At 38.9% G+C, this 18,554-nt stretch overlaps 3 protein-coding genes across 3 annotated transcripts in view; all 3 read left to right on the top strand.

Moving 5' to 3' along the window:
• The window catches only part of LOC117575931 (chromatin-remodeling ATPase INO80), a 52,430-nt gene extending 35,112 nt beyond the window's left edge, over positions 1-17,318 (top strand). The window contains 7 exon segments of the mRNA XM_052007812.1: positions 215-373; positions 935-1,037; positions 1,106-1,153; positions 1,189-1,235; positions 2,890-3,190; positions 14,355-14,603; positions 16,919-17,318. Of these exon segments, the coding sequence (XP_051863772.1) occupies positions 215-373; positions 935-1,037; positions 1,106-1,153; positions 1,189-1,235; positions 2,890-3,190; positions 14,355-14,603; positions 16,919-17,175 (1,164 nt within the window). The 3' untranslated portion in view covers positions 17,176-17,318.
• LOC117575940 (uncharacterized) lies at positions 8,224-9,622 on the top strand. The gene has a single exon (XM_034260401.2). It carries the CDS (start codon positions 8,686-8,688, stop codon positions 9,487-9,489), a length of 804 nt encoding a protein of 267 aa, XP_034116292.2. The 5' UTR covers positions 8,224-8,685; the 3' UTR covers positions 9,490-9,622.
• On the top strand, positions 10,364-11,391 carry LOC117575942 (uncharacterized). Its single transcript, XM_034260402.2, has one exon. It carries the CDS (start codon positions 10,530-10,532, stop codon positions 11,295-11,297), a length of 768 nt encoding a protein of 255 aa, XP_034116293.2. The 5' UTR covers positions 10,364-10,529; the 3' UTR covers positions 11,298-11,391.
• Positions 17,319-18,554: the final 1,236 nt, after the last annotated feature.

The following is an 18,554-nucleotide window of genomic DNA, read 5'->3' as shown; positions in this document are numbered from 1 at the left end:
AACAGGAAAGGCGTAGAAAATCGTGACACAATAAAGTGGATTACCAAAGAGCCCGGTATCGGTATTTTTCCTTTCTTATGTTTGAGATATGCATATCAAAAGGATAGCGAAAGGATGTGGGTGTCTTCTACGCATTTGCATATTCATTTAAAATTCGAATATAGAACCAAGGATGATATTTAATCTTTTTCTCTTATGCTTATGTTACTTACAGGTTATCTTCTATGATTCGGATTGGAATCCCACCGTGGACCAACAGGCCATGGATCGAGCCCATCGTTTGGGCCAGACCAAACAGGTGACCGTTTACCGTCTGATCTGCAAGGGAACGATTGAGGAACGCATTTTGCAGCGAGCACGAGAAAAGAGCGAGGTAAGCAAAAAAAAAAAAAAAAAAACTGACTTGAGTGCCAGGAAACCGCAAAACTCTTTTTGTGTTGTACTTCTTTCTTATTTATCAAAAACGAAGCAATTGCTTGGGGTTCCAGCAGCATTGTTTAGCCGCATATTAGGCACGTGCGTGGACTTCCCTTTGGCGCATTGTTGCGCCTTTTTCAAAAACTGGCAAATGAAACACGAGCCGCACACATGAAACACTTGTACACGACACTGCATTCATTGTTTGGGGGGGGGTAAAACGATACCGGAAATTAATTATACAATTGGTTAGGCGACATTTTGGTTACGCCTTTAAGTTCTCTTCTATATATACACAAACACTTGGCCATTGTAGTGCCTACTGTCTGCATTTATTAGTTTAATTGCCGAACCCTTGATTATCATATTAAAGTGCTTAGACCGACGAAGAGCGGAAGAAAATCCCCTTGGCGCTTCGACGTGTTTCATTTCACTTCCTGGCGCATAGTTCTTTTAAGATTTTTGAACCAATTTATGCATATATTAATGTTAATATTTATCGCTGCTTCTTTTGTAGATTCAACGCATGGTTATAAGTGGCGGTAACTTCAAGCCCGATACGCTGAAGCCCAAAGAAGTTGTGTCTTTGCTTTTGGATGACGAAGAAATTGAAATGAAATGTAAGTTTTGCTAAAGTCAAAAAGCTGACCTAATTATGTAACTCTTGATGTATATTCTCTGTTAACAGATCGCCAGGAAGCAAAGCTGCAAGTTAAAGAGGAGGCTACTGCATCCAGCTCCCCGTTACAACGGCAACAGCGGCAACATCAGGCGCAGCTGCAACACAGAATGAACGCAAACGACGGCGGCCAAATAAGGTAAGTGCAAAGCCCAATGCCCAATACCGAATGCCCAAAATGGACAAAAGCGAAAAAGAATTCGTAATCTAAAGACTTCCGGTTGGAGTACAAGAAAGTATTTGTAGCTATTACGAGAGAGGAGTTTTGTCGCTTTAACGCATGATTCGAATGGCTGTTAATGGCCAGGTTATTAGACCAAGTTTACACTTGTTACATGCGACGACAAGTTGCGCAGTCTCTCAATGAAAGTAAATGATCTTTTAAGTGAAGTTCAAATTGCGACTTGGCCATATAGAGATACACAGCATTGAGTCTGGCTTTTGTTGTTCTTACTTGGGCACTGTGCACGGTGGTCATGGTCACGTGATTCATGCAACAGCAGCAACAACAACAGCAGCAGCAGCAGCAACGACAATTCAATTTGCTACAAGACTCAACTCATCGCACTGGGCTTGTCTTGGTCTGCTACGTAGCGTGCTTTGAACTTGCTGCCAGCTTTGGATCTCTTATTGCTGCCTATATACAATATTCATTCATCCAAGTGTTGTGTTGTGTTGGGTTGTGTTCGTCTTCCCCATCGTGTTGTCTAAAGCAAACACTCGCTGCTCTAACCAACTTCGGACTTGCGTCCAACTCTCGTTTGGCTCTTGGGCTCTTGGAAAACAGTTTCAAGTACCTTTTGCTTGGTGGTGCAGCCCACCTTCTCGCTTCTCGGTTTCGCTAAATGATTTTGTGCGTTCAATGGAACACTGATTATGGTCTGTTGCCTCTTTTTCTTTTTCATTGCTTTGTTTCTTCTTCTGTTTCTTGTTTTGTCTTTACTCTTTTCTCTCTGGCCTCTCTATGCTGTAAGTTTTTGGATGAGTTCTACTCTTAGGGGTCTCTGTGTGCTTCACTCTCAGTCGGTTTGGAGGGGTTCGACTTGCAGTCAAGTTCATATACCACAATCTATAAGTACTTTTTATGGCACGCAGCCATCTTGTTGCATGCTTCCTCTTGCTGTGTGCTACCTCTTGCACTGCAACGTCTGGCTGTCAATTCATTTACTGTTTGCCAGTTCAAGTTTGAGGTTAAGTGGCATTAACCATAGATATGCTTTCTTTCTATTTATACTCGCATTAAAATGATTCACTTGGAACTGATTGCACTCGTTCTGTGTCACAGTTGTTACATGTTTTTAACGGTTTTCCAGACCGAACAACCACTTAGCCTCATTAGTGTGTGCTCTATGCTGCATTGAGCCAGATGCAAGTTGAACTTTAACTATTCACTCCCAACAATAACAAGTGTAATCCAAAGTAGTAGCTACTGTGCTGCATATCTTGATAATTGCCAACGAAATCTGTACAAATTTTATGCAAAACTGTTGAAAATCTACCCCACAGTCCAGCTAACCCCTCAAGCATGTCCTCATTTCCAGTTCCCGAAACTTCTTAGACCTTGTAGCTGATCAACCCGACAAGAAGAACTACAACAGCAGAGTGAGGCATAAATTATAAAGTGAAACCTTTAGCTAGGGTTGGGCCCAGTTAGCACTTGAGGTTGGGGTGGAATATTTAGATAACAAAACTATGCACATACTTCAGCCTTATTTCCGTTGCTCATAAAAATGCTAATTGATCGTTATTGTTATACTAAAATGTATTTTTTTTATTACAATTATAATTTTTAGGACGTTAATATGGGTGGCATTACAATTGCGGCCAATGAAGAGGACGGCGCCAGTTGCAGCAAACGCATTAAACACGAGCTGGATGAGGATTCAATTGATGTTGGCATTGCGTCATCCACATCCAGCGCTGGCACCGACAGCACCAACCAAATACTCAGCCAAGAGACTTATGTGCCAGGTGCAACATGTGTGTTGCAACAGCAACTGCAGCAACCGACGCAAGCTGACAATGATTCCGATAATGAGGCTTTAGTTGTCGATGGCGATAGTCCAAGTGGCTTGTCGCAAAACGATTCAATGAGTGAGTACCAAATTTATATTAAATATAATTCCCTTTATAACATACATAAACCTATTTCCTTTATTTAAATTAAATTGCAATTTATTCAAGTATTTTTTTTAAATATTTGCACTCGCTGTCAGTTCACATAAGACCCATTTAACAAACTGTATTGCAACATGCAACACAAATTCTTAACATATTCCAATCACTTTGTAATTAATAATTCAAATGATTTGGCAATTGGCATCGCGAAGGCATCGCAGAATGCGGTCGAACAGCTGAGTGAGTTGGCTTCAAACAACTTGGCCCGTTTGTTATGAGTTGCAAATTGCATGTGGGATGTGCAACAAGAACTACCAGCAACAACCAACCAACAGCAAACTTAATGATTGCAACTTGTTTGCCGCATGCAATTTGCATTCGAAATAAAAGAGCGCAAATATAAATAAAATTTGAAATTTGTTTAACAATTAACCAATCGAAAGTACAAGACGTTGAAAAGTACGCAACAACAGCACGACAAGTGCAACATCAACAGATTTGGCAACAGGCAACGAGACAACAAACAAGAGGCAACAACCACAGCCAACAACCTGCTAACTGATTCCAACTTGTCTTTGGCTTTGACTATTTGCCTGGTTAACTGCTTCGCAGATGGGTTTACAATGCGATCGTAACAAATTTAAGCGTATGTCGTTGCTCTTGTTAGCCTGTCGGTTGATAACGTTTTCATTTGTAATGGCAAACTCTGAGATTTTTTGCCGCATTTGTTTTCTTTTTGTTTTTTGGCCACGTACGCAACCCAATTTAATATCGCGCACTCGCTGTCAGAGTTTGCCATTTGCTGCCAGTTGATTATGTTCCTCGAATGCGGTTCGCTTGTCAGTTAGTTGGAGTCGCTTTTATTTTTTTTTTTTTTTGCCTATTGATTTGCTTGGCTTACTACCACTCTATAGCGAGAGTGCATTAAAATACCACAAACAAAAAACGAGGCGCTCATAAATATTTTTTATATGCCATTTCATTGGCGTTTTTTTCTTTTGCTGAATGCAGGGCTTGGCAAATGAAAACATCTAATTTAATCAATGGCTTCACGTGTTTTGGCTACATAAATTGTGTTACTCGTTTCGAGTTTTGTTTTTGTTGTTTTACCTCTTCTCTTGCCTTGATTTCGTAATTTCGCCGTCTTCCTTTTTTTTTTGTGTACATTTATTTGCTGTTTGTTGTGGGCCAAAATGAGAAATTGTCATGAGAATACGAATTGAGCCAACGGATTTGTCTTTTATTGATATGTTCACATTTCATTGCCTCAAACGAGCTGTTTGGCATTTAAGTTCGCTTTTTTTATAGTTGTTAATAATTAAAATTAGCTACGAAAGAAAGACGGGGCAAAATTTATTGATTTATCGAATAGCAAAAGAAAATAAATATCAATTATTATAAAAAGTTACCAATTAAGTAATTGAATTGAAATATCAAATATTTGATTTGCAATCACGGTATCAAGTATTTATCTAGCTCAAAGTGCAATTTTGAATAAGTTTAATTATGCTTTAAGAATCTCAACAAGAGCTGCTTAAAGAATCTCATTGCTGCACTTCACATCCGGTCTGAGACGCAACCCTAACTAACTACTTGAGAGTTCATCCAATTACGCGTGCCTCACGCACTCGACACTAGTTAAAAGTTAAGAGATTTTGCTTCACGAACGGAGTTTACTTAACTGCATTCCATGATACAGACACTTAATGTGGTCCATAACAACGGAGTCTTCACAGTTTTTCGTTACGTTTTACCCGCTGAGAGCACATTTAATTTTATGCAGGCAGGATTGTTTTTTCTCTTGCCTGTTGATTGTAAACAATTTTTCGCATTTTCTTGGCAAACGGCGCCAGAAATGTGGGTTAATTTTACACAATACTAGTCGCAAGTGAGTCCACAAATCATCCGGTTGCCTAGACATCGTGCAAGGCATTCAAATTGCTTCTGGCCATTGTGTAACGAAAGAGAGTAAAACTATTTCTTAATTGATTTTGATTTAAGTTTCGCAGTTCATTTCATTTTCAAATGGACACGTGCCAAGTCACAGCACTTCATTTCTGTTTTTGATTGTGCAAAAAGATACGGATTACTTTCTCAACAGTCAACAACTGCATTCAACAGATACTTTATCTGTCTGGCAAACAACGCCCAATTGAATGTGGCACACAGAGCGTATTCATTATTCATTAGCTGTGGAGTAAGATCCTTGTCCACTTTGTCAACTTGCAACTTGTGATACATATAAATAATTAAAGAAACAGTTGTAAAACAAGGTGCAAAACTCCCAAAGAACAAGACAATAACAACGATAAACGATAAATAAATAAATAATGGATAACAAACAAAACAACAGACCAAAACAAAAAAAAGTCTCTCATAGAATACACGTTAGCCATGAGTTACAATTACGCTTAAATCTTGGCAGCAAATCAAAAAACTGCGAACAAAAACGCTGATTGGCCACAAAAATTCACACAGCTTACAAATAATTACAAAATTCATGTGAAGAAAAAAAAGAATCTGAAATGTTGGCATACGAAATATGTGCGTTTTGTTGAGCTTTAATAAAAATTAACAATAAATTGCATAGGCTCGTTTGCTAATGGCTGCGTTTGAGTCGTGTATTTATTATTGTTATTTGGATTCTTTTTACTGTCGTTCGAGCATAAATTTACACCTTATTGGCCCCCATAGCGCCCAGAGCGAGTACGTGCCTCGCAGGCCAGAACTTCGATCTCTGCACCCCGCGTTCCTCTCGCAGTTTAAGATATATTTTTGATGCATGTGTGTATAGATGTATCTGTGATCCGATTGACGGTTGCAATCGTGATCACAGTTGCCACTTGTCCATTTGATTTAAAACTTTATAATTAAAGTGGTTTTGACTTAAATTGGTTAATCATATTTACTCAATGTGAAGTATTTCCAACGAGAAAACTTAAACATGAGCAAATGCATAACATTCAGGCGCACTTTGAGTATAGAATTTGTTTCGGTATTTGCTTTTGCTTAACTGCAAATTGGCGTTTATTTCATTTAAATGCGAGAATTTTCGACGGTTCTTAAATCAAATAATTAGTGAAGGTATTTTTGAGCAATGGGCATGAGTTATGTTACAACAGTTATTTGCTAAGAACTCAATTTGCATATTTACAAGTTCCATTAGTTAAAAAAGTTTTGCGATATGGATTTTGTAATTGCTATTGATAACAAAAAGTAACTACAATGTTAAGTTCAAACTCGAAATATTGTAGTTGGTTTTTAAATTAAGCAGATTGCAGCTAGGAAAACAAAACAACTTGTGAGCAATGTAAACTTAGAACTCAACTAACATATTTATATATTATATTTGCTGTTGAAGTTTTGCAAAAGGAATAAATAAACAACGCTTACAAAACTCAATAATGGGATCAAGTTATGACGTATATTTGTAATCTCTATTTGTTAAAGAAGTTTTACAATGTAGGAAGTCGACATTGTTAAACTTCTTTAACATTATAATTTATAATTGTTATTTATTAGTAATGAAAGAATAACGTCGTAATAATTCTAAATATTACATAGTATATAGTATAAAGAATTCATTTATTACTAATTTGGAAATTTTTTATACGAATATTTACTTTTTATTTTCATTATATTTTAGTGTACTAATTATAGAATATCACTTTTTTATTACCAGTTATTTAATAGTTCTTGCAGAAAGTATTTCATGTCTTTCAATGAATATTTAACTTTGGTATCCATTAATGTTATGATATAAAAGTAAGTCTGTAATGATCTCTACATTATAATTCAAGAACTATTTGAACTTTTGGTGGCAATTTTTCAACTACTTTGAATTGCAAAACTATGATAAATATATTCAAAGCACAAGAAATTCATATGCAACTGTTGGAATTCTGCAAAATATTTGTCATCTATTCGAATAAATCCGGCAACAGCAAGTATGTTATTTGAAAAGAGTTGCATATTTCCCCAGCCACAAAGCAAACGGCTTAATCACGCACTCCTGGCCAGGAAAAAGAAGAAGAAGCAGTTGCAGAAGAGAGGAGCACAACACAATAATGCTGGCGACACGCATTCGAGGTCATAACCCAATTCCTTTTGTAGTCATTGTCCGACTGCCTTACGACGACGACGACGACGACACCGAAGACAACTATGAATTGAACCGATCGCAGTTGGATGAGCTTGGCTAACTGGCACTCTTCCAATATAAGTTTACCTCGTTCTTGCTGCTGTTTTATCATCAATAGCAGCTGTATTTTGCTCGAATGCCATTCGACATCCATTACAAAAGCTTTGCGCTGGCTTGCGTTCTTCGATCTTGGTTCTTGCGACTTGCGTCGATGCCCAATTGAAATTCGGTGCGCATTGCAATTGATCGCACTTTTTGCCTTGTGATTGTTGCGAGTACCTTTCTAACGTTGTTGTGTTTGTCGTCGTCGTCGTCGTCGTTTGCTGGCCCGCTTGCTGGCATTGTCGCCCATCTTCATTATCATCCAGGCTGCCGCGTGTTGCATTTGATGATGTGCATCGCCGCCGCCGTCGTCGTCGTCGTCTTCCACTTGCAACAGCATTGCCTTCATGTCGCCACATCGTTGTTGCTATCGTCGTCGTCGGCAGTTTGTTGGTTACCGTTGTCATGATTTGTTGTCGCCAGTTTCTTAGCTGGTCGAACCACGATTTTGTGTCTGGCTCTTTTTACTTGCTTTGGTTTCCTTTCTGTCCTCTTACCACATGCCTCTCTCTCTCTCTCTCTCTGCCTGCTTTTGCTTTCGTGTTAGCCAACGCAGTAGCCAAGCGAGTATTATCGATGCCAGCAGAATTTTAATAATTCACAAGTCACTTTTTTTTGGTTGCGTTGTGTTTTTTGTTGCCCTCCTTCGCTTGCTTGTTGGGCATTTCCTGTTGCCGGAACTGTTACTTTACTCTAAGGACAACACTCAGACCAAGTTCAAAGTCATCAATCTGAGTGTGCGACTGTTTGTATGTGTGTGTGCGTGTGTGAGTAACTCACACTCAACCGCAGAGTGCTCATAACATGTGTGAAATTGACACCACATATGCCATCGGGACACATCGAAGGCATCGAGTGGAGCTGGCGGCGGAAACAAAAGCAATTTTACGCTACATTTACTTAATGATACAACCCTCAAAATGCCAAGGCAGATGTTGCTCTTAGTACCACCACAAAAACGATTGGCAACTGTGAGGATATAGTACTTGTAATTAGCTTACCAAATAGTTAGTTTCTTTTTGTTGTCATGTTCTATTGCCCTTAAACCAGACATTGATTTCTCATTAAAATGTAAAAGTTTCGTTTGATATAAATTTCCGAGTATTTTTTTGCTTTGAAAAAAACAATGCAGAGCATTGAAAAAACATTATTCGAAAATTATATCAAATTGTAGGTTTTTAACGAGTTTGGACAAAAAGTCAAAATTAACGGCACACTAAGTGAAAGAATGAGCTCGATCAGCAACATACAGCCCAGTTGGCTAGAATGGGTTAATCGCAATGCGCTGCCAAAACAAAGATATTCGCCTGGTCCAAGAATGGAACCGACGCGTTGGCAAAAAGCTGGACCCATGAGCCGGCAGCAATGGGTTAATTTCTACAAATGGGTGGAAACAAATGGCGGTGTCAATTATCAGAGATCAATAGAGAAACCCAAACGAAAGTCTCGCACTTTTATACCTGGTGTATTCTTTTGTGTGGAGCCCAAAGAAAAGGAGAGGCAAGAGAAGAAAAAGCGATTGCAGGAAAAATTCGATGAATTGAGTGTTCCCCGCTACAAGCGCGATAAATTTGTTGCACCACCCCCAAAACCGTTTCCATTTCGACCACAAATCGATTACCGACGGCCACAAAAGAAACCGGAACGCGGGCGTCCTTGGCCGATGCCAATTGTGCCCTGTTGCTTTCAGCACGAGGATGTCAAGGCGGCCTTCTGGGCAAATTTACGTTTTCCCATCTCAAGAAATGCGCTGCGAGCAAAACCCACACAGAAAATCATTGAGTTGGCCCAACCGCGTGTCTATCCGCCAAAGCCACATTGTCCCATCCCAATAGATTGGGAAAATATGCCGCGTAAGCGGACGAAAATGACTTTAAATCAGTGGAGGATGCATTTGTCTCGACTCGAGTATTTAGCTAGGCCGAATCGACGTGTGCTGGCTGAACTGGAAATCTGTCGATGCTGTAGGTGCAAAAATCGAATGCTCAGCCAAAGAACAGATTCAATGTATAGCAATTCGATGGGTTACTGACAGATGATAGACGATACATTTTTGTCTAATGTATGTCAGTAAGTCAGGGAGTTGCTGCTCAATGAATCCAACTTGATAAGTGAATATTGTCTAATTTCATTGTTTAAATACACAAACACTTTTACATTGCAAAGATTTGTATGTTTTTGTTAGGGTAATGAGAAGAGTATTAGCTTGAATATAATATGTAATCTATTATTCTATTAGTTGATTTATATTGTCCTAGCTCGCATCCCCGCAGAATTTAAATGGGCACTAACTAAGCAAAAGTAACTATAGTCTTTATGGTTCCTTAAAATTTGATTATGATCAGATAAAAATTGTATTGTGAGTTACTTAAGAAATACTTTCGTATGGGAAAAGCCGCTACTTAATACGTCTGACAATCTGGTATATTTTGCATTGTATGGTATATTTTGAACTATATAAATATACCTGTAGCCTTTGGTATGTTTTAATATTTTTGTGGTATATTAATTTGGTGTTTATATGAAAAGGCCCGGACTACTTTTCTTATATTCAAAATGGGAGCGGGTATCTCTCAGTCGAACAGACTCGACTGTAGCTTTCTTCTTTGTTAGTATATAATTTGGTCTTACCATTATTTGAAGCTTTATATATATATCATCCTTTTATCTAAAATTTAAATTGTTATACCTTTACTTCATAGAAAAACTATTTCAGTTTATACAAGTAACATTTTGTAGAAGAACTATTAAAATACAAACCCACACAGTTCGGCTTTTGTAAACCAAATCTATTTACATCTTTCACATTCAAATTCCGAAATGAAATTCTAACTTTAACGCCTTGACTTAAATGGCAAAAAACTAGTCGAATTTATAAATCAATTCCAATATATCAGTGTTTTTAAGACTGCCAATAGCATGCCTTGCCTTGCTGGCTAATACTAATTTTACGGCATTATTTTCATAAACGTCTACAAAAAAACATACGCTTAGCGGCACAAAAAAAAATTGAGTATAAATATATACATTTTTTTAAAATTTAAAGTATAAAGTTGATTTGCATAACACAAAATGAGTAACGAGGACGAGCCTCGTGAGGCTGATGGAGGTGACAAGGATGAGAACGCTCCTCCCGAACCATCGTGGGTGGCATGGGTCGAGCGCAATGCTCGTCCCGTGAAACGATGTCGTCCGAAAGTGGAACGCCAGTTGACACGCTGGCAGAAAGCGGGACCCATGTCGAAGAAGGATTGGCGCAAGTTCTTTGAGTGGGCGCTGGAGAAAGCCATGCCCAAGGAAGTGCCCATGGTGGAACAACCTGTGCCCTGTACGGAAAAGATATTACCATGTGCGCGGGCCAAGCGAGAAATGGAAATGGAAGAGTTAATGGAGAAAATGGAGAACCTATCGAAGCCGCTGCCACGCAAAGTGACCCCAAAGCATGTTTACTATCGCGAAGAGTTTCACTACTCGCCGGTCATTGTGTGGGGACAGCCAGCGAAACACGACAAGGGACGACCCTTCCGAGGACCCTTTATGCCCTGCTGTTTTGTGAACAAGGATATCGAGGATGACTATTGGGCTCAGTTACGGTTTCCAGTGCGTCCATCAGCGTTAAAAGCGCGTCCCACAGCGCGCATTCTCAGCCTGGCCAAGCCGCATATAATGCCACCAAATCCACCGCATTGTCCCATACCAGAGAAGCCTGTGGCGGCGTTGGATGAACCGCCACCGAAGCGCAAGAAGTTTACGCCACGCGGCTGGAGATTGCATCAAATACGACTGATCTATCTGTCGAAGCCTGTGTCTCGTCCCGAGTTTGAATATTTCTATATGTAAAGTCAAGTATTCCCTTATTATTTGGCAAATGTAAAATTCTCTGTGCTGTTCAGTTTTGTAGTAAATCATAATCTCACATTCATACAATAAGGTAGCCAATCTTGCAATCTACAATTGCCAGCAATTTCACGCTGATTACAGTAGCCGTAACACACAGCAAGAAAAAAAAACTCTGGCCAAGACTAAGGCGAAGGCAAAGTAAGGCGGCGCACTTAGTCATGGCAGGCGCATTAGAGTCGTCTCTGGCAGTCAAAGGTGAGCAGCCACAATGAATGCCATTGTGGCAGACTTTGTGCTTCTCTCGTTGGTATCTTGGCGTCTCTTGGATTCTCTGCCCAAATGTCTGCTTATCGAGCGTAGCAAACATGCGTCACATTGGGCCAAGACAGGATCAAGGTTCACAAATGATCATCAGTCAAATCAATTAGATAATTGAATGAATGATTTCTAAAATCCGATTATGCGCAGCAAAGTACATTCATGTCTTTAAGTTGCTTAAGTCGAATGTATCTGATTTTCCTGCTGCCTGACGTTTCGTGTTAATGCACAATATGTTGGGAGGGGGCCAACAACTTTGCTGGCAACAAACAAAAGCGAAAATGTTTATTATCAATCATAAATACGTGTTCTACCTTGTAAAATAGTAGTCGAAATATTATCAATAACAGCCAAACATGCGCTGCACAACAAGTCCTTAAGTATTGAGGAAAGTTTGTAAAGAAAGCTTAACTTTGGACACATTATTATTACAATATGCGAAGCAATCTTCTCTACTTTTCTGGTACAGATTATCTTATCGATAAAAAAAGGGTTTTTATATAAATTTATTGGAATTATTGATGTACATATATAAAACTACAACTATTACTTTTACCCATAAAACTATTATATTGTAAGGCAACTTTTGGTTCCTTTTTGTAGAGCATTTCATAGTCGATTCCCTTTGCCTATTCATATTATTTTCTCTGCAACCGTTTCGATGACTTTTGGGGGTAAATTCTGCTAAAAAGCGAAACTTTTGACAATTTCTGTGACTTGCTGCAATGCCGCGCAACGTTTGACCGAAATCCATGGCAAATGCAAAGCAACAACAACAGCAACAACAATAACAATAGACAACAAGCGAAATAACAAATTGCCCAAAAAAGTAAATAGTGTATGGAAAAAAGGATTGCCTTCGGATTGAATATTATTGATAAAACTTATGGCACACACAGGGCATGGCAATTCAATATATATTGTATATTTCCTTTTTGGCACTCGCTCTCGATTGAGGCGCTGGATGGATGGATTGTTGGGGCCCCGAGAGCTGGGAGTCTCATTAAAAACTGTTGCAAGTTGTTGGCAATGCCACAAAGGGGCCAACTAGTCGACGACTACGACGTCTAGCGGCAGAAATGATGATCATCATTATCGTCTAACTGACGAGACGCAAGTTGATCATGAGCGAGTTGGTCGAGACGAGACGAAGATCATGATGTTGCTGCTGCTGTGTTGATGTTGATTGGAATTGGGATTGTGATGATGTTGCTGCACTTGCGTTGCATACCAAAATACTCGTAGCACAAGCGCCTAGCAATGTCGCCAATGCGACAACGAGACAACGACAACAACAACATCAACAACAACAACAAGTGGAACAACAACCACATTGTTGTTCGTCAGTTGTTTGTTGCCCGTCTCTCTTGTTGACTTTGTTTTATTTATGCAATTTACAGTTAAGTCAAAGGGAAGAAATACCAAAACAAAAAACAAAACTAACACAAAAACAAAAGGAAAACCTCGTTGCGCGCTGTCTATACACAAATAAAATATGCACTCACATTCACATTGAGATTCACATTCGCATTCAGTAGAGTGGTTCTTGAACCCTGCACGATGAAAGGTCTACAGTTTTCGACTTGTTCTGCTCTTTGCTGACAGGAATTTGTGTTTAGGCCTTGCTAAGAAAATGTAACACGTTAAGTACAAATATGGTCATGACACATATTACATGTTGCAGAGCAGCTGCTGCCATTCAACTGAGTGTCATCTGAAGTGGGTGTTTTGATTGACGATTTTCGATTTACGCAAGAAAAGGATTCTCTAATATTTATTACGTTATATTTAATCTTTAATGTGATCAAGTCCAGTAAACTAATCTAAAGCTTGATAGGTTGCAGCAAGTATTGAAGAAAATATTTGGGTAAAGAAACCGATTTTATTTTACGAGAAAATCTACTACAAATTCATATCACTCAATATAACAGCATGTATTAAGCATATTTTCATTTAAAACAATATAGGTAGATTTAGGTATTTTAGTTGAACACTTATTAAAAAGACAAGCCTTTCAATTAAAATATTAATTTCTTAACATTTTTTGACTAAGCTCAAAATGTAAAAGGTTTAGATAAAACATAATAAGCTACTCTGATTGTAATCTATTTTTAATATTGTGACTTAGGTATTCAAATAATGGTGCATCCAATAACCGTTTCAAAAGTCTTTTTACATGTTTGGTGTATTTGATCATCTTTAATTTAAACACCTAATCTGACCTATTTCTAGTTATTAGTTGCATTGAACTTAATTACAAGGCTACACAAAGTAAGAAGCCATAATGTTCGGACATTTGGAATTTATTAAATATGCTAAAATTTGTAACAAAAAATTACTACGCAGAGATGTGTCACTCCTCCTTGAACTCTGACCTCTGTCAGCTGGCTAAAATAAGATATCCATAAGCGTATCAGTTGCTTAAGTAATAGCTTTTCGGCTGCCACAGAGAACCGCATAATTGCTGGCGCCGAAATGAGTGAATTTATGGCATAAAATTAGATAAATGTGCTGTTAAAATGTAACAAAAAAATAAAAGGAGAATTCGGCAATAATATATTGGAGTTCGTTGTTTGTTTATAACGAGCTCGCTGTTTGTTTTGCCGGGTGGTTGCTTTGTGCCAGCTGTTTAATGGGAACCGCAAAAAAGGCAAAATGAGGAGAAACCAAAAAAAAAAAAAATAAATAAATAAAAAAAGTACCCCAATTAATCAATAAAACCCATAATTCTTATTGCAGACTTCCTGGGCGATTTTGGCGGCATTTCGTCGGTGCGGCGACGTCACCACCCGCGCGGCACGAAGCGAGGACGACCACGTGGCAGCACACGACGCGGCGGTGGCCATGGATCGCTGCAGCGCGTGCCGACGCCGACGACGTCGCCAGCGGTTGGAACTGCAACTGGAACAACCACATCACCGCTGCCGCCACAGCAGGAAGCGGCGGCTGAGGCTGCAAGTGGCCCGTCCGTGCCACAAAACGATGAAGGTAAGTGGCGAGTTTTTTTTTTGTTGTTGTTGTTGTTGCTGTTGTTATTGAACCACTTCCTGGTTTTTTACCGTCGCGGACTCTCGAGTGTCACTTGTCGCTAATCGCTGTCATAATCACGTTTATCGCCTGCCTTTTACATGCTTACATACACAAGTATTTGTGTGCTGCATCTTCACCAGCAGTAGCAACAGCAATTGCTGCCACTTGAGTGGCATTATCTCTGCACTTTGTGGTCGACTTCCCCCTTTTTTCCTTACCCTTCGATTGCTTGTGGTATTTTTGGGCTGCCCGCATTTATTTGGGGGAATATTGTAGTACGTGACAATTTCAGCGCGCAGCACAAACCATTATCATTATGATCCTCATCATTATTATTATATTCATTGGCATCCAGTGCACTTGGCTCCCCATCGGGTTGCAACTCTCCGTTCCTTTTAAAGAGCTTTACTTGAGCGTTCTCGCTCTTTCCGCAGTCAAACCAATATTTGTTTAAAGATTTGCATCTGCCTTATCGTAGATGTTGTGGGGAAAACAAGAAGGTAGCAATTGATTTTTGAGGCTAACGAATAGTGAATACTCTTGGCGATCATGATGACACTTAAAATAGATTTGTATCCATATAATATATGGAGGCAAATTTAGAGAAGTTATTAAGATTTAATATACGTAATTCATAACTAGTCCCAAACATCAAAAAATCGAAAAAAAAAATACTAATTTAGAAGATATAATTCTTCATTTCAAAGAGAAAAACTACAATGCGACTTTACCTAACTAAATTTATTGTACCTTTTCGAAAGTGTATAAAACAATTCCCTTTTGAAGTTGAAATTGTGACTGATTTATCAGTTATATCAAGTGCTGTAAAGTACACATAATTAAAGCAATAATGAAAAGCCTTTGTAAAGTTGATAATTAGCTGCGCTCAAAGTTCATATTATATGTAACGAAATATTCCACCATTACAACAAACACAAATCTGTATAATATTCATACAAATTTTCATTAAGAAACTGCCAATTCCGTATCCAATTAACACATTTGTAATGCTTGAAATTATTTCCCAAACACGTTTCAAAACTTATATTGATCTCTCTAACATTTCAATATCCAATAATTGAGAGCTGTGAGTGAGCTGTCGATTATTGCAAATTATGCAAACAGCTGCTCAAAATTTAAAGCCAGAAATTAATGCAGCCAACAGACAAAACTCAAATAGAAAATTGTGCACTGATCACAATTCGCGTTCAATTTTCAGTTGAAAATGCCTAAGGAAAAACAGAAACAGAAAAACACGTTGGTTGGCTGGCGCACATGTCAAATTTACACGACAAATGATAATTGCATAAATCGGCTTAAATGCTCAGACTCATAACCAAAATGCTGGTGTATCGTGTAGTCGCGGGGTGGAGGAAGTGGACAATGCAAAATGCTGCGGGCAGCGCCAGACAACACGTGACAGAAATAAACTCCATGGTACTCAATGGAGGCATAATCGCAAATGCAAATGCAGTGCAGACATCTATGTGATATAACGACTATAGGATATCCTAGAAAGGAAATCAAATTGATTGATGAAGGGAATTCAAAATTAAATTTAACAAGAAATCGATAGTGACTAAAACATTGTTCAAAATTATAAAAAATAATTCGTAATTAAAATGAAATGTTAACATAAAACTTACAACTTTGCAAAGAATTTACAATTGATACAAGATTTAAACATTGACTGGAGTAAATAAAAAAATTGATAGGAAATTTATGTATAACTGAAACATTTAATGATATGTCTAAGTAAATCGAATTGGAACATGTTTATAATATGGTACACCTATTGCAGAATTTATCAAAGACAATGTTCAACTAAACTGTGCACTTAATCAATTAATTTGAAGTCCGATTCACATACCCACAACACTAGCCATTACAGAGTATTTTTGCAAACGCAACATTGCATAAATGCCACTTGGCCACGTTGAGTGGAGTGTGTGTTCTCACAGGACACTTTTGGCTCGTGTAGATTCGGCAATTAAAAAGCCACAATTGAAGCTCCCAAAAGTATGCAACATTGTTGTCTGCAAAAGGGATGCGGATGTGTGGCAGGATTCGCTGCCGAAACGTGCAGCCACAAGCGTCGGGGGGTATTAGCGACAACATTGTTGCAATTTACGAGCTACGCACTAATTTGCTTTATTTGCATTTGAAGCAGGGGATTTAATGCACATTCACATTAATGGACGAGTACTTTACTGCCTTTTGGCTCTATCACAGACTTCAACTAATCCGCTTTTATAAATTGTTTCGTTTTGCAGACTCATCTAGCATTTTCCCCGTGCTCGCCAGCCCCATGGGCACACCATCCGCCTCATTGGTCAAACGCGGACCGGGAAGACCGCGCTCCAAGACATCGACGCCTGTAAGTCGCGGCACACGCGGTGCTCCTCGAGCCAGGCGACCCATGGGACCATTGCTGGTGCCGATTGGACGCAGTCCCGATGCCACGCCCCCCGCCAACAGTCCGGCCACAAGCCGAGCACCTAGCCCCTCATCACATGGAACACTCGATTAATTTTTATTAATTCCATCGACTAATGTGATGTGTTGCAGTCATTGTTAATGGCATTTATAAAATTCATCAGCAGTTAGGCAAAATAATTTGTATAATATGAATGTTGTATTCCGTAATGACAAAACTAAACAAATTATGTGGTTCCAAAAAATAAATGAAAATCTGTTTCTAATACTTTGCTTTATTTTTATACCATCTACCCGTAATGTAGTAGGTTGTTATATTTTTCTTTATCCCGAAGGTGTATGTAACATATGTTACTCAAGTATTAATTTGAGGTACATACAATCAAAACTAAAGTGTTTAGGATTACTAAAAAAGATAAAAATTGCTGAAGATTTTTAAGAAATAAAATTATTTCTATATGGCAAAAACGGGGATTAGTTGCTTTTTTGAATAATCTGGTTTATTTTTCGTGCTCTATGGTTATGTTATGAATATGTCGGAGTCTGTTCTACCGAAGTCTGTTTATTCATTATCGCGAAGCGAGTTTCGATGCTCTCACAGGCGATTCTACGAGCACACTGCCCGCTCGATCCTTTTACTGTCTACGCCATAGCCATCGAACCACACTCGGCGACAGCGTCTCAACGCTGTCGCCCCGCAATAACTGTACTTGGCAAAGCGACAAAATGCGGACAACCGACAAAGCGCAAATGAAGAATGATGCAATCTAACATGCACACTCTTAATTACGCATTGACAATGTGCCGAAACGCACAAGCAACTACGCATTGCCAAAATGCCAAAGTGCACCTACAACTACGCAGCAATGTGCCGAGACGCACGCACAGCTGCGCAGTGACGTCAGTGTGTCGAATCTGCATTACTTACTCTCCGACAAATATAATAGTATATCAATATTCCAAATATAGCGTTCGGTATATTTTAGTTCTTAGTTGAGTATATACTTGTATATACTTTTAGTGAAAATGAGTCTGCGGATCGAGGACACTTAACTGTAGCTTTTTTCTTGTTCAAATAGTTTTCTCCATTCTAAGATGACATTTAAAAACTCCTGACAATGTCTTCCACATGAAGAGACAAGCACATGAAGAGTCGAATAAAAAACAAAAGAAGGACAGCTGGCGCTCTTGTTGCTATATATAAAGTTGAGTGAAAACCATTATGATGCTGACTTTGTCTAAGATAAATTGAATTAGAGACGGCGAACGCGCACATTCATCATCACCGGGAGACAGGCAGCCAGCAGGCGCTGGTGATAGATAGTCCTAGAGAGCTAAAAAACGAAATCCGAGTGCCGAACCCTCGCCGACAAATAGTAGGAGTAGACATTTTAATTTCCGAAAAATAGACTAGCAAGAATGCAGCAGAAGAATGCTTGCTTCTTGAGGGTTTCTTTCTTTTTTTTTTGGGAT

This window comes from Drosophila albomicans, chromosome 2R (genome assembly GCF_009650485.2).
Source record: "Drosophila albomicans strain 15112-1751.03 chromosome 2R, ASM965048v2, whole genome shotgun sequence".
Taxonomy (NCBI): Eukaryota; Metazoa; Arthropoda; class Insecta; order Diptera; family Drosophilidae; genus Drosophila; species Drosophila albomicans.
This window is presented reverse-complemented; position numbering and strand designations above follow the sequence as displayed.

Bases quoted from the DNA above. Each gene is read 5' to 3' on its own strand.
- LOC117575940 (XM_034260401.2), top strand. From the start codon at position 8,686: ATGAGCTCGATCAGCAACATACAGCCCAGTTGGCTAGAATGGGTTAAT.
- LOC117575942 (XM_034260402.2), top strand. From the start codon at position 10,530: ATGAGTAACGAGGACGAGCCTCGTGAGGCTGATGGAGGTGACAAGGAT.